The sequence below is a fragment of the Marmota flaviventris genome, chromosome 8 (genome assembly GCF_047511675.1).
Source record: "Marmota flaviventris isolate mMarFla1 chromosome 8, mMarFla1.hap1, whole genome shotgun sequence".
Taxonomy (NCBI): domain Eukaryota; kingdom Metazoa; phylum Chordata; class Mammalia; order Rodentia; family Sciuridae; genus Marmota; species Marmota flaviventris.
Genome location: NC_092505.1, coordinates 3,497,071 through 3,517,013, shown reverse-complemented (window position 1 = coordinate 3,517,013; position 19,943 = coordinate 3,497,071). Strand labels below are relative to the sequence as shown.

The 19,943-nt window shown below is 53.3% G+C and overlaps 1 protein-coding gene across 2 annotated transcripts in view; it reads right to left on the bottom strand.

Moving 5' to 3' along the window:
• C2cd2 (C2 calcium dependent domain containing 2) overlaps positions 1-19,671 on the bottom strand; it is a 51,389-nt gene extending 31,718 nt beyond the window's left edge. Inside the window, exons 1-2 of one of the 2 annotated variants that reach the window (XM_027929304.3) lie at positions 19,320-19,671; positions 10,623-10,721 (exon numbers count right to left, since the gene is read on the bottom strand). In XM_027929304.3, coding sequence (XP_027785105.2) covers positions 10,623-10,721; positions 19,320-19,589 — 369 coding nt within the window. In that variant the 5' untranslated portion in view covers positions 19,590-19,671. Of the gene's footprint in view, positions 1-2,276; positions 2,413-10,622; positions 10,722-19,319 lie in introns of those variants that run through there. The other variant, XM_071615013.1, reaches the window with a different exon arrangement.
• Between the last annotated feature and the right edge of the window lie 272 nt (positions 19,672-19,943).

Sequence of the window (19,943 nt, the reverse complement as noted above, 5' to 3'; positions counted from 1 at the left end):
AGAATCTAAAATACGAAGTAGAGAGATTATCAAAATAATGATTTTGCCAGGGCCTGCTACTCAGGCCGGGGCCATCCCCTCCTCCCTCTTGTCCCCTGGCTTCCCACCCCCGGCCATCCTGCATCTGCTGTGTCCACCTCAGTGCCCTTCGCACACACCATGTGGAGCCTGGCACGGCTGCTCCCAGCATCCAGGACGAGAGGCAGAGGTCCCACGGATCCAGCAGAAGATCCTTGCCTCCCACCAGCCCCGGCAGAAAGGCCAGACTCTTTGTGTCCCTCTGTGTTTGTGACATCCTCCAGAGACCGACCACAGGGATCAGTTACGTCTTCACAAAGGCCTGGGACAACTAACGGGTGGATAGAAATGTCACTTGTTTATTAAATATGTGTCAGCCCTAAACAATCCTTTCTGGAGACGCATATTTTGATGGCAGGTGAGCTACCCGCTCATCACGTGGAGGAAACCGGCTCTGCTTGGTCTCCACGGACCTGGCTCCTTCTGCATGACCACAAGGCAGCAGGACACGCAAGGGCACGTGGTGCTTCCGCTGCCTTCTCGGGAGCCCTCCTGCACTCAACGAGTCAGACTGTTACTCTGGAAACGCTTCCTCAGTGCCTTGACGCACGCACGCATGCAGTCCAGCCAGCAGGAAGCCCCCCACCCCCCATTTCTGGAAACACAGAGCTCTAAACAAGTGTCTAAGGACTAGGCCCATCAGTAGCCGGGCTCGGTGGCACACGCCTGTGAGCCCAACAACTTGGGAGGCGGGGGCAGGAGGATCACAAGTGCCAGGCCAGCCTGGGCAACTCAGCTAGGCCCTAAGCAGCTTCGTGAGACCCTGTCTCAAAAATTCAAAAAGTTTTAATAAGGACTGGGGATTCAGCTCAGTGACAAAGTGCCCCTGGGTTCAACCCCCAGACCAAAAACAAAACAAAAAAAGGACTTTAAAACTTCTAGAAGGCATAACTGGAAAGCTCGGGACTGACCACCCCAGGCACCGATGGGGACCTCGCTGGGCTGGACTCTCTTCACAGCCCCCAGAGCGTCCTCCCTCGGCCCTGTGGCTATGGCTTCCCTCCCCCTAAATAAAGCTAGCCGGCCGGACCAAATTTCTGGGCTTCCCCTTGGCATTCAGCTAGAAAGCTCATTAAGAAGCCACTGAACCTGCTGTGACATTTTGATACGCCCACACAGAATGCTCCCACGCTGCCCCAGGGGCTGCTGGGAGGGACAGCCAGTGGGGCCAAATCCTCTCCTGGACCAGCCTCCACCTCTACGGCCTGAGAATAATAATGCCCCATTTGTCAAATGAACAAGAACAAAATGGAAAGGAGGTTTTAAAAATAAGTAATCTTCTTTTAGAGAATTAAGGTGTTATCCACAATGAGGATTAAATTCTCCCAACCCGTACAAACAGGGTGCGCCTTCTCTGTTGGAGAGGGGCCCGGGAACTGTGGAAGGCAGGATTGCCACGTGCAAGTTCAGTGGATCCTCCAACGGTTGGCCTTCCTGGGGGCCAGAGTGTCCAGGGCTGACATCTGCTTCGATGCCTATGCACAGAGACATCTTGATCCCACAGCTCCCTCCCCCAACACAGCAACGATCCTGAGAATTGCTTCGTAATCTTCCGGTCAGCTCCTGAAGGAGTCCCAATTATGTGCCACTATTTAAAAACTGCTTTCAAGCCCTCACTTGGGTTTTACGTATCTCCCTTGGAAAGAGTCTGAGATTAGTATTGGATTTTTAAAAAGTTAAATAGAAGTCATGTCTGGTATCTGCAGTGGCGACAGAGGGCTGTTCCAGGGACGGCAGTGAATCCCACCTGCCCATGGCAGAGCTCCACAAAGCCGCGATGTGCCTTCCAGGGAACACGCTCCTCGGAAGCAGTCACCCGTAGACCTGCTTAACTCTTGAGATTATTTTTCCAAAGCAAACAAAGAAGTTCTCAGTTATTTACACAGCTTCGAAATCAACAGGAGGCTGACCTGTGTATCCTAAGTGAACGCCTCTCCACTCAGGTAGGAAGCGCAGGCTGCACCTGGTGAGGGCAGCGAGGTGGAGAGGCTCCAGGGTCCTGAGTGGCGGCAGGGGAGGCCTGGGTCAGTGGAGGACTGCTGCACCCCAGGGATAGAGAGGGGGCAGCTGGTGGGAGCACCATCAGACAGGAAGGGCCACTGGCTCCCGGTCCTCAGTGACCTGGGCCGGCAGGGGCTTTCATGCACCTTTCTGATCTTTCTCCAGCAGCAAGACCTTGAACTCGGAGAGCCACATACCTGTGCCAAGGGCTCTTATCTGGAAACTGGCCTCCTTTGTTTAGACTGGAGCCAGAAAGCTCCAGGCTGAGATGCTCCCAGGTTTTGCAATTGTTTGCCAACAGGAAGCTCCCCACATCTCCAGATCCCACCGTTCTCTTTCACTTTCCTTTTCAATTCAGCTTCACAGTGGCCTCAGCTCCTTCCCTTGGAACACTCTAGGGAACTGGAGATAATTTAATTACTTTTGTCTCCAAAGGAACTACCAATGCACACACACACAGTGCATCTTAAAGGTTTATGTTATTGAATAGTTTTCATCTTTGTTTGCTTGTTTGGTACCAGGGATTGAACCCAGGGGCGCTTTACCCTGAACCACATTCTTAGCCCCTTTTGTTTTAATTTGAGACAGTGTCTTGCTGAGTTGCTCAGGGCCTTACTAAATTGCTGAGGTTGGCTCTCAACTTGCCATCCTCCTGCCTCAGCCTCCAGAACCCCAGGGATTACAGGTATGTGTCACCATGCCCGGCTGAATATTTTTCACTTGAATCATACTACACAAGGAAAGAATCCCCGAATAAAATGATTCACCAATCATTCACAGCTGCTAAGCAGCTCTGCAATCTAGTCTCACCTCTGTAAATACTCTCAAAGACAGTATGAGCTAGAGTAAAAAAATAATATTCTACTCTGGAACAGAGGCTCCTCAATTTAAAAAATAAAGTCCATTAGAACTAAATATTATTAGATCCCTACTAAGTTAACCCTGTGGCCCACTAGGTCGCAGTGTACAGCTGAGGATGTATTTTGTAAGGAACTTTCCCAGAAGGTGGAGATGAAAAGTGTGGGGACCAAGATGACAGGCGACCCGGGCGCGTGCTGGGTGGACAGGCAGGCCCGGGCCACACAGGGTACCTGCTCCAGCACTGCTCTCCTCCCCTCCTGTGTTGGACACTTTCAATGAGCACGGAGGCTGTTCAGCCCCCCTGTGCCACAGGGAGGTACCCAGACACCCACCATGGCTCAACGCGGGCCATCCATGGCTTACAAATCTGCTCTCCCCCATCGACTGTATATGAAAGGAGATTTCCTTCAAAGGAAGGGCAGCAGAGAACTCACGGTGGGGGGCTGGCGATTAGTTCTTCCTGTTTGGGGCCAGTTTGCTTCGTCACATCGACCCCCAACGCACACTGACTCTTAGTGTCCACAAGGGTCCTCTTACCCCGTCTCCTCCAAAGTCAAGCCGTCCCAGAGGGCTGACTTGGCTTGGAGTTCCATACACAGCCACTCAGAGAGCAGGTGGCCTGGGGGCAGGCGATTCTCCCACTCGGGGTGGCATCTATGCTGCAGCTCCAGGGCAGGCTTCCCAAGAGGAACCTAGTCACCTGCCTTTAGAAAGACCCAAGTTCAAAATAATTCCACTACCTCTTGGCATCTGGGCCTGAGTGCCAGGTTACTGGAGCACCTGGACTTTCCACGTCACACAAAGCAAAACAGAGACAGGGCCGACTGAGCTTCCTGTCTGCACACAGGGAGACAAGCAGGAGCAATTCCACAAGAGATGGACGAGCAGGAGACCGGGCGGGTTCACACACGGTGCTCAGGAGCACAGGGCCCACACAATACGCCACACTCACCCAGCACCGCCTGAGTTTCCCCAGCCTACAAGGCGGGCAGGATTCTGGGGAAATTCCGTGCACTTGAACCCGTCTGTTCATTGCTGGGGTTTCACATAAGCAAAGCTGGCGAGGTCCTTTCTGTCATGGTGGACGAGGTGTGGGAGTCAGCGCAAGGGAACCCACAGTAGTGGGAATGCTGCCTGCAGCTCAGGGAGGCCACCGGAGGCCCAACTCCCCCCTCTGCTACTCGGCAGCTCGTACCTGGGCTTCCCCCGTGTGTGAGGGCAGGTTTCCTCTTCTGGTAAAGGAGCACCGTGAGCCTGGAGTAGAATGCTCCCAGGCCTTGCCCAGGCTCCACTCACCCCAAAGCCAGCACAAGGAGAGATGGCGGCAGGATGGTGGGGCACTGCATCACACGGGCTTCCGAGCTGCACAGTCCTGCCACGAGGATTCACACAGGTGGACACAGACCCTGCGGCCCAGAGCCAGAAGTGGGCACCCCCTCAAGCCAGATTCGTCAGTGTCCCCTGGATTTCCACCTGGCCCTTTCTGCAGGCTGGATGGGTTATAACTTTGGCTTAGAACTTGAACCTAAATTGACCCTTGTGCCCTTAGGAGCCTCTGTTTACTTAGAAACGGCACCAAAACAGAGACAATTAAAGCTTCTCACGGAAAAAGACAACAGCACCTGCCACCTCCTGAGAGGGTCACGGCACAACCCCGACTTGCACTGGCAAGTTTCCCAAACACAGGGCATTCCGACACCCTCGCCGTGCTTCTAAGGAAGAGTGACTGTGGTGAGCAGCCACACCACCACAACCTCCCCCCCACCCCCCCGGGCCATGTTCCCTGTCCCCGTCACAGTGGGCTTCCTCACAGAACCCAGCAGGAAGCTTCGAACCCACATGGCAAGGGCTGAGGCACACCCTGCGGAGGAAGAGGTGGATCTAGGCCATTAGAGATAAGGAAATGAAGGCTTCCATCTTCTGGGTGGAACATTCTAGAGCAGGTCTTTCCCAGGATGTGAGGAAAGAGACTGTAGGGAGGAACTTCTTCTTGAGCAAGAGTGTAATTAAAATCTGGGAGAAATGCACTCAGCAAGTGTTAAGACAGGCAGCGGCAGCGAGAGGCGAGCATCCTGGGAAGAAGCACAGAGCCTGCCCATGGTGGACTTGCCCCACCAGGAAGGTCTCCTGCTAGCAGGCCTCCTGCGGGCTACCCAGGAAGGTCTCCTGCTAGCAGGCCTCCTGCGGCCTATCTTGGCTCATGCCTGCACACAGGAGGACAGGCCTCATCCTGTGAGCAAGGCGCCACAACCTTGTAGGACCTGCTGCAGTGAAACAGGGTTTGATCTTTGTCCCTGGGCCCTGGCACAGAACTCCTAAAGTGCTTGAAGCCTTTTGAATCTCAGGAGTAATAAGAGTGTCTATTGTATGCTAATGAGCAAGTGGTAGCTGAGACCCCTGGGCCTCTTCAGGGTGAGAACTGGTCAACAGAGAGAAAAGGCCTGGTCCCCACATCCTGGAGGGGAGAGGGCTGGAGATTTAGGTTGATGGCCAAGTGACCATAATTGATCATGCCAGTGCTACGAAGCCTCTGTAAAGTCACCTAAATGATCTAACAGTGCGGTGTGAACATGGAGGTGCTGGAGGGAGCCAGGGGACAGGATGCTCCTCTGCTGCACTTAGCATAGCTGACAGCAGAAAGCGAGCTGTGAGTTCTGGGCCATTGTAACAAGGTGGCAAGCTGAGGAGCGGCTGTAGAAACCCCAGGTTTGCTGTGGGTCAGTCAGAAGTACAGCTGGCCACCCAGAACTTGAGACCAGGGCCTGAGCCTACCACCTGTGAGTCAGGATACACGTCATTGCAGGACTTCCAGGTGGTGCTAGAGGTTTGGAGAATCGGTTGGTGTGAGAAAAAAAAAAAAAAAAATCACATTTGATGTCAAAAGTACAGGTGAGGCAGGGCTGAACTGTGCCTCGTGACTGGTCCTCTGGGAAGGCCTGGCCTGCTCCACGGTGGGCAGACCCAACTCTGTGGGGATGAGCCAGATATCTGCAAAGGGGATTACTCTGACACAGTGTGGTCTTCGGGGACTTCAGGAGAATTCTGTCCAGGGCCAGGCCTGGTCTCTGAGGCCAGTAGGAACTTCTGAGAGTCACAGTCAGGCCCGGGCCACACTGGACCAGCAGCTCAGGCGGCCAGTCCTCATTCTTATCCAACCAATCAAAGATATCATCACAGACTCCTGGATCAATGCTAGCCCCAGTGCTCCACTAAGGCTGGGTGAGAGGCAACTCTGGCTATGGTGGGAGGCAGAGGAGAGGGCAGGGGTAACAAGTGCCCTTGGAATGAAGTCTGTGCTCTTTCAGACCTTCTGTTTGTGGTCCTTGAGTTCTGAACACTGTTTTCCTTCTCAAGAATCATGCACGGCAGGGGAAACGTGTGACATGATGACATTGCTGCGATGTAAACTTGGAGCCCACGGGTGCAGTTCAGATGCTACAACGGCAGGACCCCCCCTGCTGCCCACCGCAGGCTCGCCTGCTAGACCACCAGTCTCGAAACAATATCAGAAAGAGGGCTCAGCATCTTACCATCTTCCTGAGTCATGCCCACCTGGGTCACATTGCAAGAGAAGTCCTAAGCTGTTCAATTTCCAAAAATGGGAGTATCATGTTTGGCTAGCTTGTCCAGGAAGGGAGAAGATCCCTGGAGGAACCGAAGCCCCCAAAGGGATCCTGCTTCCAACCCATCCTCCCAGGAGCCGGGCAGATCCATAGGCCACTGGCAGGTGAACGCAGGCTGCAGGCTGCCGGGCCTTTCTGTGGGGCTCTGAGGCCAGCTGACTGGCCCCTCCCACACCCAATGTGGGCAGGGGACGGGAGGGTCGGCGAGCTGGCTGGCTGGCCACTGCACCTTGGAGGGCCGCCTGGCCACAGCCATGAAGAGACAAACAAGGGTCATTTCCTCATTTGGCTGAGAAAACTTAAGTCAAGAACTTTGGAGAAAATTGTTTTAAAATAATGTTTCCATTTTTCACGGATGTGCCTTTTCCATGTGTCTCTGGCAGGTGATGGGCTTCCAGGAACCCTGTGGACAGTGCCATGTTCTGGGTGGGGGCAGAACGAGGGTGAGCAAGCACAGGGGAGGGGCGGGAGAGCCCGAGTCCCCACGCTTTGATGCTGCTTTTGACCTTCCCGTGAGCATGTGCGATTTCCTTAATTATAGTAAAACACAGTTCAACCATCCACTCTCTAAGGCAGCAATCCTGGCAAGGTATCAAGACCCTGAAAAATGCTTACAGTGTTCCCCAGGTGCTTCTAGGAATGGGGAGGAAACGAACACATGAGTAACATCCTGCGGGTAGGTGAAGACACCGGGGTTGGCCGAGCACTCCCACGCTCCGCACTGTTCCAAGTGCTCGATTCGGATTAATTCCCTTCTTCCCCACGTCTATGGGAAGGCTGTCTATAGACGGGGGCTGTGGAGAGGACAGCAGGAGAACACAGCTCAGCACCAGACCAGGTCCTCGGGGCCCTGCTCCCACCCCTTACAGCATAGCCCCTGCTTAACAGGACGGGTTGGAGGAGCATGTACCTGCCTTCGCTAAGAAGACTGGGAAGAACTTTAAAACACGGGAAAACAGAACAAATGCAGCAAATTGTAGGAAAAATGAATAAATATAAAACAAAAAGATGAGAAATGTACACCAACACATGCCACGGGCACCTGCACCCTACGCATGCCTGTCCATGCCTGTGGAAGCCTGGCCACCTCCACCATGGAGTGGAGGACACTGGACAGGCTCCGTAAACCACAGCTCAGTTAAGGAAAGGTCAACAACTTTCGAAAAAGCTCATATGAAAGCGTTAAACCTTGAAAAAAAAAGTGTATGCACTTCTATGTTAGATTTTTTTTAATGCGGTAAATGACATATAACAAAAATGTGCCCTCTTTTTCGAAGTACCCAGTTCAACAGTGTTAAATACAGTCACCTGGTTGCCCAACCATCCTCACCATCCACCCCCAGAACTTTCCATCTTCCCCAACCGAAACTGTCCCCATTATCAGACAGGAACCTGCTGGCCCTGCCCAGCCTGCACAGGGCCCTCCCTTCTCTGTCTCTACACCCTTGACCTTGGGACTCTGAGCTGAACCACGGCATTGGTCCCTGGAGGTCTGGTGGGCTTCGCCAGCGTGATGTCTTAGAAGCATATCCGTGCTGTGGCATGTGCCAGAAGGCCCTTCCTTTCCAAGGTTGAACATTTCTTTGTCCACACGCATGACATTTTATCCACATTCATCCAACTTGGGCTGCCTCTGCTTTTAGCTATTGTGAATAACGCTCTTCTGTACACAGGTGTACCAATACTGCATGTGTTTAGCTTTAAATTTGCATGTACATGTCTGCGGCCGTATTAAAAGGAACACATGTATCACTCTCTAAGGCTGTTTTTCTGGCAATATGAAGACCTTTAAAACCAGTGTATGGAGACATTCACACCTCTGCCCTCCTCCATCCCCCAGGCCAGCCCTGCATGCTGTTCCTCTCTTACAAAATAGAAACCGCCTCGCTACAGCTATTCAGTGGGCATCTGCCACAGCAGAGAGGATGCTTCTCGGGCAGGGCCCCAGCAGGGTGAGGCCCTCGGCTCCTTGATCTCAGCTTCCCCCGCTATAAAATGGACCCGGGGCCATCTGCTGCCAGGTCCCTGCTAGCCCTGTGGGCTATGCCAGCCTAGGCATCCTGCATTACTGCCATGGGCTTTCTCCTCCATCTTCCAGAAATTTCCAACACTCATTGAGAGGATTCATAGCTGCATGACTCCAGTATTGGCAAGGTCTGCAGGAAAGAGAACTCTCTACATGGTTGGAGTGGAGGGAGCTGGGACAGCACCTTGCCATCGATTCAGGAGTGTTTGGTCAAGCTTCAGCACACTCACCCTGGCCCAGCAGGGCCACGCACAGTCCTGGGGCCCCTTGAGTCGGGGAGTAAACAGGAGCACTCACTATAGCATCCCTTACTTGTGCGCATGGCAGGGAAGACAGCCTACCGTGGGTAAGCAAGCTGAAGTCACCAGAACCCTAAGCTGTAGTCGAAGCCAAACCAGAGCTACATAAATCAGCTGGATGAGCCGCAGAACTACCGAGTTACCTAAAGAACAAGCTTGGGGCATAGAAAGTGTTAGACATGAAGCGAACAATCCTCCACTGTGATGGGGACACGGCAGGTGGGGTTCGAGGCCAGCAATGCTCTCCTCCACCTGGGGTTACCCAGGGGTCCCTTCTTTCCTACCTGCTAAGTGGCTCATGTGTGTGTAACAGGACAGCAAAATGCAGACACATCCAAAGACATTCCTCAGCCTCTGGAGAGCACACAGAGGCAAGGCACAGACCAAGGCCGAGGAGAAGAGCAGCCGGCTTCAGAGGAACAGGCATGGCTGGGCAGCAAGGCCAGGGACAGAGGGGGGACTGTGCGCTAGTTAATCACTTAAAAACACAACTCGCTCATATACAAATACGAAGCTAGGAAAGTTATGACCAATTGATTCTACTGTCATTGCTATTCGCCCCCCTCCCTTCCCTCTGTTTCCCTTTGTCTAGTCCACCTGTTTCTATTCTCCCCTCCCCGGACTGTATACCCACCAGGGTAGCTCCACATCACGCACAGCAAGATAGGAATCTAATAAGTCACACTTTATGTATGTATATTCTGCCAAAATACACTCTACTGTCATGTTAACTAATAATAATAAGAGGAAGAATAAGCCACATTCTCTGTGCACACAGACGAGAAATGCAGGTGAGGGTCACGGTGAGAAGCACAGAGCGATTCCCTGCCCTCCCAGAGTGAGACCAGACCCTCCTGTCTAGGTGCAGTGACACCAGAATCTGCTATAGTAGCAATGGGGACACCACCTTTCTCCCTCTGGGGGGAATAATTCTGAGCCCAGGGGTAAGAAATATATATATAATGATATAATTAATAATCGTAGTGATGATAGAACAGACACAGGCTATGTCCTATAGTGAAGAGAAAGTTTCTAGGACTTGTTCCAGAGGCATTCTTAGAATCTGTGTTATCTGATCAGTCTAATCACTATATTAAGATTGTATATTGGCTTTATTGAGATAAAACACAACCTACCTGTCTAAGCCGCAGGGTGCATGGCTTCCCATGTGCCCGCAGCGGAGCAGCTACCACTGCCACCACTCCGAGGGCATCATCACCCCAACAAGAAGCCTGCACCTTCCGGTGGTCACTCCCCACTGGAGGACCCACCCAGCCCCCAGCAACTCCCTTTCTGTCTCAGTGGATTTATCTATTCTGGACATTTCGCACAAACAGAATCACACAACGTGTGGCCTTTCATGTTTGGCTAATTTTTTCCAATAAATACATTTTGTTGTTTGCTTTTTATTGGTGTTTATGATCACACTTAATGGTGGGATTCACTGCCACATATCGTGTGGCTTCCTGTACTCCTATTTCCAAGGTTCATCCACAGCCTGTCAGTAAGTCCTTCCCTTTTAAGGCTAACACATATTCCCTTAAACAGACAGACCACATGTGCTTATCCGTTCATTCACGGATGGCCCAGACCGCAGCCTCCGCCCAGCCTCCGCCCAGCCCAGGAGTTCTGCATTTTCAATGATTCTCAAACAAAATGTGCACCCTCCCGGCCCCCACTTTCACTTTCCCTCCTCCTGTAGGGAAAGGCCGGCAGTGGCTGCACCCAGCTCACCTTCTCCTGGGCCGACTGGACCATGCTGGAGACTTCTCCGACGGCCAGCTCCTGGAGCTGTGGTCGCGCGTCCTGCTGGAAGGAGAGCTGCAGAGGGCCCTGCAAGACAGAAGCAGCGTGAGGAGGAGCACGTGCAGGAGGGCCTGGCCTCTTAGAAATCACGTTTGCTGTGAAGTTCTACAAATTTAGGGAAATACACCCAGACATAACAGCAATGGTTCAGTGGCTCATACCCCACGCACGGGTCTGCCGCGGCGCAGCACTCAGCCCTCTGCAGGCAGGATCCTGGGGAGGGAAGGACGGCACAGAACACACGGAACACACCAGAGGCTGGTGCAGTGGAGACAGCACAGGTCTGTGGATGCGAAGGCTCGCGGTGTAAGGGAAGGACCACAGGCCCCACAGGGCTCCTTGAGCGCCTCACAGGCCTGACAGGCCGCTGGCCCGGCCACAGGCTGAGGGAGCCACGGGTCCCACTGCACAGGTGCCACCCCACGCTCCTTTCCCACTGCTGGGCATCCGGGTGGGAGGCATCCCAGGGCCAGCCTCCCTGTGGAATCAGGGAGGGCACACAAGACCCCTGCACTAGAAGGAGCCAGCCCAGTGGCTGTCCTCAGTCCCTGCTTCACAGCCCTCCAGAGCTGCCAGGCTTCTGCCCCTCTGGCCTCACAATTCCACTCTGCCTTTGGCTCCATGCGTTTTCCCGTATCCTCGCAGTAAACTCGTCCAGAGCTTACTTCAGTGAGCTCGCGTCCACTTTGGTTTTTGCAATACAAAATGCCCCAAATGAGAGATGTACGATTAAATTAATATGATCACAAAGCAACAAGATTGATGCTTTACCTACGAGTAGTTCACAACTCGGATAGCCAACCAAGTCTTGTCCCTTTAAAAACGGGCTCTTGAGAGGCCATGCATGCCAGCAGTAGGACAGGGACCGAGTCTTCTTTAACTCTTTCTGACATGCTGCAGAAAGCACGTCGCACTTAACTAAGTCCAGACTGGGAGGTTAAAGAGCCCAGTCCACAGCTTCCTCCTGCATCCACTTCAGAGACTCCATCATGCTGAATCAGCTCCAGCTGCGAGGCTCAGCCAAGGGCGAGTCCAAGCCACCCTGGCAAGTGCAGTGCAGATAAGCCAGCAATGAAGTGAGCCTGTTGTTATTTCTTAAGAATTCCCAGTGATCAAGAACAAACCTACAGGCACAGATCATTCCAATTTACATTCAATTTAATTTCTAACCTCACCCTGTTCCACATCTACCTCACCCCCCAAAATCGCCAGGGGATAATTAAATCTACTTCTCAAGAGGGATGAAATCATGCTTTTAGGCTGCTCTGCTGGCTGGGGCTTGTTTGGGTGGCAGCTGCTGGCCAGGGGCACCATGAACTTGATCGTGACACTGCTCTGTGAGCTCCCTGCCCGGCTGAGTGAGCAGCACCTGGCACAGAGGCCCATGCCGGCCAGGGCAGTTAGCAGGAGACATCCAGCTGCTGGACTCAGCAAGCAATACAGTGCACCTTCTGCAGCATAAAGACACAGCCCCACCCACTGCCCAGTGCGGACTCAGGATCCGGCACACAGGGCAGGTAGTGCCCTTCCTACCTGTGGTACCTTCAGGGGTTAAAACCTTGAGAAGATTTTTCTGGGAAACTTGATATCAAGTGACATTCTCACAAAGGAAATAAATTATTAACCTACACTCAGGACAGGGAGATTGCCTTTGCCTTTTCTTTTCTAGTCGGCCTACCCACGGCAGGGCAGGAGCAGAGCCAGCCTGCACCCCTCTGCTGTTCCGCCCAGGTGGAGATGCTTCCTCTGCACACTCCTCCACTCTGCCTGCACTGAAGGAGGGCTTCACATCCCCATGGGAAAAGATGCACCCAAGAGCGGCCAGGAAAACACTGAGGGAGATGAGCAGGGCACTCCCCTCACCCCACAGATGTTAAAACACACCGCAGAAACCCTGAATTAAAACCGCACTTCTGGGACAGAGAGCAAACAGATGGACCAGGAGACTGGAAGAGAACCCCAGCGTAGGCCAAGCGCATGTGGAAACTTAGTACAGGCACAGCCTTCCTCATGCTAAAGTCCCCAAATCTGAAACCCTCCAAAATTTGAAACATTTAATGCTGACAGGACACCACAGGTATAAAATTCCATTCCATGAAACTTTGTTGCAAGAAATTATTCAAAATGCTGTATAAGTTACCTTTAGTCCTCTATGTATATAAGGTGTACATGAAACAAATGAACTTTGAAGACTCAGGTCCCATCCCCAAGATACCGCATGTTTATGCAAATATTTCAAAATCTGAAAATATCCAAAATCCAAAATACTTCTGGTACCAAGCATGTCAAATAAGGCATATTTACCTGTAAATGGAAAAAGTGGCATCCCACACCATGGGGTAAAGGTGGATTTTTAAAAAATCTGGATGAGGGGTAGCAATTCAGAGACTGCCTCATGTGTGCACCGGGATAAGAAGGAAAACACGTCAGAGGCTGTAAGCACAGGTGCGTTATTCCTGGGGAAGGAATTAAAGATGAGAAAAGGAGAAGGAAAGAGGAACTGAGGTCAATGGATCAGTATACATTCAGGCTTGGAAGAAATACAGGTAGAAAGACACAAGAATGTGATGTATGCGCATGTGTGTGGCACACCCGTGCTGTGCCCTGCTCTGCCCACTGGAAGGGTCTGGAAGCAGTGGGAGCCACACAGTGGCCAGCACACCCAGCGCCAGAACTTAGATTCTAAACACTATCCAACAAATGGGACCTTGAGGCGCTGAAGAAGTGCGTGGGTCCAGGACCCGAGGAGAGGACCACACAAGGGGAGCCTTCAGAAAAGGAAAAAACCCTGTGGAACCACAAAGCAAGGAAATGGGGAAGGAGAAAGAAAGTGAGCTTAACGGAAGAACACAGTGGCTCGAGAAACTCCCGACAGCCCAGACGAGAGCCATCTCAGTGGCACCGTCCATAGCACAGTATTGGGTCACAACCTGCAGAACTGATAAACACCACAAGTGATGTGCAGAGCCAGCTCAGAACAGAGGGAAAGGCAGGGCTCCCCTGTGGTACTGGGCCAGTCGCAAGGGCAGCAGGAAAAAGGGAAACAGAAAATCTCCGCTAAGTGAACTCCAGCTAAGCATCTGTGGCAGAGAAGGTGCACGGAGCGAGGCTGAACCCAGAGGGGAGACGTGGGAGGAGCAGTGGGATTCGTATAGTCTCAAAGTATCTCCCCAAGGAGTGTGTCAACACAGGGAGACAGAGGCGTCATCAGCTGCTGGAGGAGAACCCTGCCAGAAGCCACCTAACCAGAGAGACCAAGTCTGATATTCCCAGTGACAGGTCACACCAGCATCAGGGCCCCCTGATACAGTGACTAACGGGGGACACTGTTCTGAGTCTGGGTAACCATGGTGCACATGGGAAAACACCAGACAAACGCAGGCACGTTCAGCAAAGTAATGATCCATGTCCTTCAGTGTCACCAAGGTCGAGAAAAAACAAGGAAAGACGGAAGCACCCTTACAGACTGCAGGAGATCCAGGAGCAGCAACTGAATGTCACTTGGGCCTGAGGGACCTTGGAACAGTAAGAGGAAAGGAAATCTGTGAAATTCAAATACAGTTTTCAGTTCCAGTTATTAGACATGCTGGGGATGTTGACTTGGGTGCTGTTAGGTAAGTTCATTGAGGGAGGCTAACTGTGGTACTACTACAATGTTAAAACTTCTCTGTTACAAACTACGGCAACTTTGTACCAAAGTTAATTCTTGGCTGGGAACATTGTGTTGCTATTATGGAAGGCTGGGGAAGGAATAGATGGACTCCCTCTGAATAATTTTTTTTCAACTTTTCTGCAAATCTAAAAGCATTTCAAAATAAAGACTAAAAAAGGGAGACTTTACAAAGCAGCAGTCCACCTTCATCAGCTCATTACATACCAGGCATTTTTTCTAAGTGCCTCCCAGAGCCCACCTCATCTCTACAGAGTGGACTGTCTTCTGAATAAATCATTCCCTTGTAAGGATGATGCACAGAGGTCAGGGCTTGCCCAGGATCAATCAGCTGCTGCATGCAGAGCTGCAGCTCAGAGCCTGGTGGCCCACCCCAGCACTGCCACACAGGTCCTCCAGGTAGCCAGTGGTGGGCTCTGCCCATGGCAGTGCAAGTCAGCTTTGGCTGGACTGGGTTGGCGCTGGCACTACGCCTGCTCTCCTGGCCTCCTGCCTTGTTGAGAAAATGGGTGAGGACATATAGAGCCACAGAACTGGAGCCTGTTCCTGGCCCCCATGATCTGCAAAGTCACCGCAGCTTCCTTTAATGTTGATTCTTCAGGAGTGGAAAACAAAGTCCATTAAACAGCATATTCTGACGGGTCTGGCCAGCTCCCAAGCCAGAGGCCCAGGTCCAGACATGCATGGTGTGCATGGCCACTGTGTCTCCCCTCCGCCACGCTTGCCGTTCAGCCCACTGCTGACGAGGGTCTGCTCAGAGCCAGAGTTGAGCAAGGCACCAGGCCCAGCTCTGCCAGGACAGACCCGTCTCTACCCCAGCTCACCATGCAGGGAGCTGAAGAGGTACAACCCGGGGGCAGTCACAGGTTGCCCAGATGGGGACGGGATGGCATCTTTGCAGAATCAGATTCCAGCACCTCTGAGCTGAGATCTGAAAGATTGAGAAAAGGCAAGTGAGGAAAAGGAGATGAGCCTTCCGAGGAATTACGGAATGCCTGCTGGAAGGTCTGCACAGGGAAGAACCCTGGACATCTGAGCCACAGAGAGGAGGGCATGGCAGGAGTCCCTGGGGAGGGCACAGTCGGCTATTGGCTGAGGGAAGGGCAGGCCCAGGGCCCTCACCCTGAGTGGCCAGCACCCTCTTCCCAAAGGACTTCCGCACTGTGGCCGCCATTGTTGGTCAAGGAGTTTGGGTTTTTGTAAGCACAACTGGAAGGTCATTGTGTGATGGGAAGGCTCTGCAGGCTGTGGCCACTTTGTTTACTAAGCTTCAGAAGCTCACATAGACATGAGCACTATTCATAGCATGTTCTGAGTTCACACAGCATCTGTTTCTCACAGAGACCGCAAACCACCCATCTTCTTGTACGTCTTCATTTAGAGCATTTCTCTGAAGAAATCCTGGGCTGAAGGACTAAAGAAACTACGAGCTTCAGGGACTGTCCTGATACAGGGCACTGCCAGTTAAGGACAGGCAGTACAACTAGGCAGGCCCATGGCACCAGCAATAGAACACGACTCTTGCTCTGGGACTGTGCTGCCACTGACACATGGACCCAGGAGCATCCACCTACAGGAGGAAGCTCTAGCAGACACCATGGGGCCACCTGTGCCAAGCAGGCTGTCTTCCAGAGCCAAGGAGGCTGGACACAGCGATGCCAGGTTCACGGGGGCCGGGCATGGAGTGCACTGTTGTAACTGCTTATTATCATGAATCATCTGTAAGTGTGTTGAGGCAGGTGAGCACCAGGGGAAACCTGCAGGGTTGCCTTTGGATGATACAATACTAGTCCTCAGTCCTGGGCGTCCTGAGCGGTGACAGTGCTGCCTCTGAGATGGGTTCTTCCTGAAGAAGTGTGCTCAGGTCAGGGAGCGTTGTTTTGCTATGCTAGACGGAGAGACAGGAGAAGCAACATTGCAACCACCACCTGGAGGGTGAAGGGGGACAGACTGATGTCCGGCTTAGGGACAGGTATGTATACAGCAGCTTCTACTGATGAATCTCAGCCCATAGGAAGCCCCTTGAGGATCTTGTGAAAAATACACTGTACTTCCCACACTCCTGCCCTAAGAGTGTGAGCTGAGTGGGGATAGCAGGTATTTCTAAGTTCTCTGGGTGATTCTCCTGTGTCCACACACAGCAATGACGAGCTGGCAAACCAGGGGTCGTTTCCTCTCCTGTGTGTCCAACTCTCTACCAAATATAATGACAACTACTTCTGGAATAAGGGTCAAAATCCAGGGTCCCCTCTGATACAGGGAACCTGCCCTACTTTGGCCACTGGTCATAAGAGCGCAAAGCAGACTCCACAAGCCATTGCTCAACCCTTGGATCCCAGGAGACACTGCCCCATGTTTCAGGATGAGACATTAAACAACCATACCCTTTAGCCCTTCTTACTGGACCTCATTCAAAGAAAACATTAGGGTCTCAAGTTGAATTTGGTTCCCACGGGGGAACATGACTGCAGTGGAGAATGCAGTGGAGAGGCCAGCCCAGGCTCCAGGCGGCCCTCGGCGGCTCCCTCCAGCCAACAAGGTCGGCATAAATTCCAGAGGGGGAAGAGGCTCAACCAGAAAAGCTTGGTTCCTTTCCATCTTGAGATACAAAGCTGGGTGAAACCTGGAATGGGAGGGTTACTGTTGTCCTTGGATAGAAAATTCTACTGTTCATGGAACACGCTGGATATCACCAAGTTATTACCAGCATCTCCCCATCCTGCAAGTGACAGACCAAGAGTTGGTCTCTCCCCTGGCTGGGATAGAGTGATAGCAGGTCTGGGAGGGGGAGCTAAGCTGTGGCCCTCTGGCCAGCAGGCTGGGAGTGCCAGCCCTAATCGGGGATTAGTGGGAGTCCAGGTGGGGGAGGGAACTCCTGCAGGCACGGCCATTGGGGTCAGGGCACCCACCAGCACTGACACCAGCACCTGCTCGCTCACACTGTCATTACTGTCACAACAGTGATGGCCCAGGACATTGGGAGGGTGGCACATCAGTGGCAGGGAGACAGTTGCTAGGATCCTATCTGCCTATAAACCCTATATTTGAATTCAAATCAAGCAACACTCCCAGGCACTGGCTCAGGCAGTGACACTACAGATTGGTCCATGCAAAATGATACAGGAGGCTCTGGGCTGCTTTGAGCTCAAACCCAGTAAGTACCTGATTGCTGGTGTGTAAGGCTGCAGTGTGTGGCCAACAGCAGAGAGAACAGAGAAATGCCAACAGCCCCACCTCCTTCCTCCCTGAACACAACGCCCCAGCTCCCACATGAAGACTCCAGTGATTCAGGTGAAAGGTTTTCATCCAACCCCCTCAAATCTTTCCCTGGGGAGTCTCAGACTTGTTTGACCAACCCAAGACCAAGGCCAGTCAGGAACTTCCTCCTGTCTCTGTTGGCACGATAGCACAGGGCAACCTGGAAGCTTTGCACCTAAGGGAGCCTATTTCTGGAAGCCAATCAAGAAATGACAGGGAATAAAGCAGACTTCCCCAACTTGCAGAAGGCAGGGCCACTGGCTCTGGGCCTGAAACTCCACCAGGAGTCCCAGGGTCTGGATCCTACAGATCACTCACCCAACAACCCCTGAGCTCCAGAGAACAGACACATGGTGTGCACAGGCCCGGGCCACCAACCTGAAGAGGACTCAGCACCAGAACAGGCCTGTGACCAGGTCAGTCAAAGTTCTGTGACCCATGTTTACTTCCAGGCGTGAGGACACAGGTCTCGTGGGCTGAAGCAGGTAGATGTCCAGTTCTGGACAGCTGGGGCACCAATTCTAGTCACCAAGACAGACCTCTGTCACCTGACCTGTAAACCTTTTATTTATCATCCAAAAGGTATGGTTATGTTATTCAAGCATTCAGAACAAAGTCTCTTGAGTTGTTGGGCTCAGGCTAATTTATACTCTGACCCTTTTTGCTTTGTAATTCCATGGCCACATTTGCCAAGGCATGACACAGACACCAGGCTCAGGGTCGTTGTGGAGCATCTTGAAGGTTGATGGGTCCAGAAACCAGCATTCCCTTTTTCCAAGGCCAGCGGCCACTGTCTGCACGATGAGGTTGCACAAGCACAGGCCCACACCCCTGAAGGCAAGAAGCAGCCAGGTCTGCCAGAAGTGCTTCCCCCACCCCAGGGGCCTTGCCCGCTGTGGAAGGCCTCCAAATAGCAGACGCCATGCCCCAGAGTGTCAGCAAACTAAGATGTCTTAAGAGTAAAATAAGTCACCAAATAATTAACAAGAAAGAAACAACAACAGGAGTGTGAGGTGGCAGTTAAGTAGCAAGCCCACAGCCTGAGCTCGGAATAAGCTAGGTTCATGTCCTGCCTGTGCCACCACAGGGCGCATGACCTGATCCTCTCCCGGCCTCAGTTTCCACACCTGTAAAATGGTGAGGGCACCTGTGCCCTAGGCGTGTGCTGACTTGGATGATGTGTGTACCTGAAGCCCCAGTATAACACCTGGCCCAAACTGGACACTAGTTTCATATACCCAGAAATGAAAGCCTTTTAAAAAACAAAGAAATTCCAGGTGGAGTTCGGTGCGATTAGACAGGGAAGCACATTTAGATCACAGATACTCGTTTATCAGGTGCAAGATCAGTGCATGTCCCATGGGACGCTGGAATCCACCAGGGAATCCAGACAGGGAGGTTCAGCTGGAACGGGACGGGCCCTCTGGTGCATTCCTCCAGCAGCCTCTATCCCCGCACAGCCCAGGCCCAGCACTCCTGGGGTTCGGGGTATTTAATGGACCCTCCACCGAGGGTCCTCGATTCTCCTGGCCCTTCTCCTAACTTTCCCCGAGGTCTGCCAGGCTGGGGGTGGGGAAGGCTCACTAAGGGTCAGCCAGAGGCTGTGGCAACGCCTCCAGGAAGGAGGGCTCTCCCCCCGCCGCCTGCACCAGTCAACCGCTGTCCCCAGACCCCAACTGGCTCTCCTGGACACTCACCCCTCTCTTTTTGGCCTCCTGGTTCAGGGCGATCACCCAGGCTGTCTGCCACTGGCTCCTCCAGCTGTTCAGCGTCAGGATCCAAGAAAGAAGCGCGTCCGACTCAGGGCGCTGCTCTGCTTCGGGCTCCGCCCGCCGCCGCGGCGGGGGTCGCGCCCTGGCCAGCGCCCACTGCGTCAGGTACAGGCCCACCGTGACCAGGGCCGCGACGAAGAGCGACACCAACACGAACCACTGGACCTCACCGAGCCACCAGCCCAGCCGGGCCATGGTGATGGCGCATACCCGGCCCGCCTCGCCCAACTTCCCCGAGCAGCCCCCGGGCCGGGACGCAGAGCCCGCGGGCGGCGAGCTCAGGACATCCGCTGGCGGCCGGCCGGGGGCTGGAGGGGGCGCGGCGGGCCGGAGCCGGGCTAGGCGGGGAGCCCGGAGGCCCGAAGCCGGGCGGGGCGAGCAGGAAGGGAATGCCGGGCTGGCGCCCGGCGGCCACGGCCAGGGATTGCGCCCCCAGCCCGCACACCTGGGAAAAGGGAACGCGGAGCAGACCCGGCGGCCGGTGCGCCCGACTCGCGTCTGGGAAGTTCCCGGGCCGCGGCCGGGCGGGCTTCCTCCCAGCGCACCGCC